Source organism: Dichomitus squalens (assembly GCF_000275845.1).
Source record: "Dichomitus squalens LYAD-421 SS1 unplaced genomic scaffold DICSQscaffold_4, whole genome shotgun sequence".
In the NCBI taxonomy this organism is placed as follows: Eukaryota; Fungi; Basidiomycota; class Agaricomycetes; order Polyporales; family Polyporaceae; genus Dichomitus; species Dichomitus squalens.
The window spans coordinates 7,653-12,334 of record NW_006766886.1 but is presented as its reverse complement, the minus strand read 5'-3'; the positions used below and the strand labels follow the sequence as shown (position 1 = coordinate 12,334).

The window sequence follows — 4,682 nt, the reverse complement described above, 5'->3', positions numbered from 1 at the left end:
TCCATTTTCGGACCATTTCCTTTCCTAGCTCATCCCAGTTTGGACACTGTAGATACGTTCCCACAGCCGCATGCTACGTTCCCGTGATCGCCATGCCCTTGCCTTTTCTTTCTCGCCCTTTGTTCTCTCTTTGTCATCCTCACTGCCTCGCTCTCGCGCCTTGTCCTTGGTTGCTAAGCAGCCCCTCTAGTATATAAGGACCCCCTTAGGCGCTCCCTAGTCCCCATCTCGACCTCTTGGTCATTGGGACTAGGTGAGTGACCATAGCGTTGTACTTCCCTTCGAGTGCTAATGTATAACTTGGTCATTGGGACTAGTCTGTCGCTGTCCGCGTGAAGACTAGCTTTCGTAGGTCTCGTGCCTTCGTGCCGACCTCCGCTCTGCCCTCGTCGAGTTTTCTGTCACGTTTATCCCTCTCCCTCTCTCTTTCCCCTTTCGGCTCCTCGCCGCTCGCCTACGGGGTCGTCGCCGAACGTCGACCCGAGTCTACGCGCCTAGTCGCCGCGACACAATCCTCCCGGGCGCTAATCGGAGCCTGGACATGTAAGCGCGCAAGCTATCTCATCTATGCGGGCTCGGGAATTTGAAATAGGGGGGAGGTAGGACCTCTCTATCAAACTGCCCCAGACGTCTGGGTGACCGCGGTGGTGGGGTGCGGGTGTAACACCCATACGTCTGGGTACGAGACCAGTCGGTCGCTCAGTTGCTCGTTACAATCTCGGATAAGACACTTACTTACATACCTACCGTACTTTGTAGCTATGTTTGGTATAAGACAAGAAAATAATAATAATAATAATAAAGCTCAGTTGCTCGCGCGCCTATTGGGCGCCTGCCTAGCTTCATTCAAGGTCAGATCAAGCGTCTGCAGCACAGCGAGCAGAGACATGCAGGTAGCGGGCGCAGAGAGATCGACAAGATTGTCTCATGCTAGGTTTGTTGGGCCCGATAAACCAGCCCAGCAAGTGAATGGTGACGTCGGGAGAGCTTATAAACTCGTTGACCTGGACTTATTGTACACAATGCGCCCAAGCCGGAAACAGAATCAGCACGACATATATATGGTTCAGCTGAGGGTGCCGCTCTGGGCTCGATGGCAACTGGACTCAAACCTTGTGAGGCGACTCCATATCTCGAGACTGTTACACTGAAGTACTAACACAAGTCTATCCAGACTTATCACGCGGACTTATCCAAGTACGCGGTGTAGCACACGGGGGAGAGAGTATCGCACAAGTCCCTAGATTGAGGGATATAGGGATACAGGAGGTAACGAAGAGGAGAACAGAAGTGGGGAGCCTCTACCGACTACGGGCCTCCTTATATACTATGGGGTACCGACCGTATTAGGAAGGGAAAGGTAACCGACCAAAGTGGAGAGGTATGAGGAGACTGTAAAGGAACGCGTCTGGTCGAGGCTGGACCCGATATAGTACACGACCTAGGTCAGGGTCCTGTGATATAACCGAAAGGGGATAGAGGCGGGACAGGGTCCTGAGTCTAGGTCAGGGTCGGGTAATGTAACCAAAAAGGGAAGGGGGCGCGACAAGGGTCGGGGTCTGGGTTAGGGTAAAGTAATGTAACCAAAAAGGGAAAGGGTCAGGGTCGGACTCAGGGTCCGGTCATATAGACGAAAGGGGAAATATTAAGGGAGAGGGCCGGGACTAGGAATGCAGTCGTCAGGGGGCGGAATGGGGGGTGGTAGTGTACAGGCGGACGACAGGGGAACGGGAAGGTAAACATAGGTCGCCGGGAACAGAAAGGGGGGTGGAGTGTACACGAGGGCGACGAGAAGGAGTAGTCCCATAGAAAAAGATAGGGGGTGGGGCATACCAACGGTAACATTACCCCCGTTTCTAAGCACGATCGTCCCGATCGTTCAACTCCAAGTCCGGCTCCGTGAGCGGTGACGAGGGCGCTGGCGGGTACCAGAGGCTGATGTTCAAGCCAGGATCAATGGGGTTGAAGTAGGCCCCGGAGAGGAAGGTGATGGAGCGGGACGGCGACGGTGCGATGGTTGGGGAGGCGGCGGGGGGCGATGGGGAACGGGATGAAGGGTTAGCGGGGGCGGGGCGCCTGGGACGGAAAGGGGTGGAGATGGCGTCAGCGGGGAGGTCGTGGACGACAGCGGGCGGGGATACGGGGGAGGGGCTGCGCGAACGGAGGACCTCCTCGATGGGTGCGGCAGGTGTGGCAGGGGTGGGTGGAGGGGAGTCACCGTAATTGGAGACGTCGAGGATCTCGTCATCGTAGAAGTTCCCCCATACGCTGCGATGGAGGTCGTTTCCCGACATATTGTCGTAGAGGCGTACGGCACGTCCGTTCCGGTACTGGCAGACCGAGACGGGGATGTTGCGGACGTCGTACACGTCGACGAGGTTGTCGGCCGCTTCTCTCCATACGTCGTGGTCGGTGATGCGGGTGGCGGGGTCGCGTGCCTGGATCATCGCCCGAAGGAATCCCAGGTATTGAGTCTCCGTGAACCGTCCACTGGGGTGAAGGTTGTCGGCCAAGACGCCGATGAGGTAGGCGTTGTCGACGCCAGGCATGTGCTCCCACTGCTCGTCCCAGGCGTAGCTCCGGAGTTGGACCTCGAGGAGAGCAGTCCCGTTGAGGTGGCCTGAGATACGCCACTCCCAAGGGTGTCCGCCGACGTGATGGGGTTCTTCCAGCCCGATTTGCCAGCCGTCCGGGAGTCGCTCATCGTAGAGGAGGGCCCCTCCGTATGCTGGGTAGCCGAGGAGGGGCGTCCGGTAGTGGACGGTGGTGGGGCCCGGGGCAGGAGCGGGGTATGGGGGGGGGTGTGGGGGGTACGTTGGCGGAGCGGGGGAGTTGGAGGGGCAGGGGACGCGGACAGGGCATCAGGGTCGGTGGTGTCGGTGAGGTCGCCTCCACTGATGGTGCTGAGGACCGTTCGGACGGCCGAGGCTGGCCACTCCAGGGGCGACGCGGGGTCGACGACTATGGCGAACGGGGGTTCGTTTTCATCGACGGGGCTTGAGGAGCGGGGGGTGGGGCTGGGAGAGCGGGGAGAGGGGTGCGTACCGGTCGGAGGGGGCGCGCCGGAGCGTAGGCGAGCGGGCATTGGGCGGAGGTGCTGCGGTGTTGGGGAGGGGGAGTCACGAGGTGGAGGGGAGCGGCGCGGAGGTTGTATAGGGGAGGACCACTCCATGTCGGCCTCGTCCATGGGGACGTTCCCCCAGTTAGTGTTGCTCCAGTCGACGTTGGTGTCACCCCATCCGGAGATGTCGGCCGGGTTTCCCCATTCTGGGGCGGGCAGAGGCGGGGTGGGGGGAATAGGGGAGGCGGCGTGGCTGTTGTTGGTGGCGAGGACGCGCTCCAGCCAGGTCCGCTCGTGTTCGCGGTCAACCTGCTCTATGTGGTTGACGAGGTCAGCAATGAAAAAGAGATGATGGGGGGCGCAAATGATATCTAAAGCGTGGTCGGACATGGCGATCGTTGTGGCCTGCAGCTGGGAGACGGTGTCGTAGGCCCGTTGTTGGCCAGTTGGGTCGGTGAGCTCGCCGACGTCCCAGTCGAGGGTCTGGAGGTGGGTGAGGGTGACGACCGACTCGCCGTAGATGGCCCAGGTATGACGGGTGGGTGGGACGTCCCGGAATCGCCATTCCAAGACGTTGTGCAATTCCGGGTTGGGTTGCAGAAGGAGCCACCCAACGTATTGGCGTGGGGAGGGCTCACCGTATCCGGCAACTTCGTTGCCGGGTAGGTGGAGGAAAGAGAGGTGGAAATCGTGGTTGAGGAACCACTGGGGGGTGGGGACGTCTTCGGAGGCAGCGCGGTAGGTGGAGGCGAGTTGGGGCATGGTTGTGGAAGGTATTTTGTCCAAAAAATCAAGTCCCCAAAACTACTAAATCAGCGCAGGTTAAACATGACGCAGGTTCTAATTGCGCAGGTTGGACACCACACACGTTAGATCATAAAGACGCAGGTACAAAAACAATTTGCGCAGGTTCATTGTAAGACTACACAGGCTGCACTTTGAGCACTTGAGTACACAGGTTACAAGGGTGACACAAAAACATGAATTGTATCTGCACACAGATCATCTAGTTGTTAAAGACAGGTTATTTTTATTCAGCATTGAAATTAATCAATTATTCAGATACAGTGCAGAATTTCCAACTTCACTAATTTCTAGTTTATATCATCAATAATATGTGCTACCACCAAGTAGGTGAGCGGAAACAAGGCTCAGATATGCTCTCCACCATGACTCCATTAGGTCCAACCAACCACTTCTAATCCTCCACAGCCATCGCTCCTTTGTGTCGCAACCACTGAATTGGTTGCAGCAGCAGACGTAATCATCAGGTATGTGCCTTTTATATGCAGCACTCAGAACAAAATGTTGAAAGTGAACATGAATTAGCCTATTGCCTGTGCTATTTCACCCTGCTGTCACCGAGCTGTGCAATGTGCTTCTTGCACAACTGCAATGCAAGCCTGACTCAACTAAGCCCACTGTAGCCACTATGCATTACATGCAGGCATTTACGTAGTGTTAGTACTGTATTCATGCAACTATCACTTTGAAGGTTATCAGTTGGCACTGTTTCGAGAATAGCTATATATATACTGTAACAGTGGGTGTCACAGCTGATGCACCAACACAGAGAAGTACTGCAGTACCTGACTTAGTCACCCGAGGTAACAGTGCTTAG

At 56.5% G+C, this 4,682-nt stretch overlaps 1 protein-coding gene across 1 annotated transcript; it reads right to left on the bottom strand.

The window, feature by feature from the left end:
- Positions 1-1,856: 1,856 nt before the first annotated feature.
- Positions 1,857-3,823, bottom strand: DICSQDRAFT_166628 (uncharacterized protein; the record flags this gene model as incomplete). Its single annotated transcript, XM_007362200.1, has 2 exons — positions 1,857-2,728; positions 2,815-3,823. 2 exons carry the CDS (start codon positions 3,821-3,823, stop codon positions 1,857-1,859), a joined length of 1,881 nt encoding a protein of 626 aa, XP_007362262.1.
- Positions 3,824-4,682: the final 859 nt, after the last annotated feature.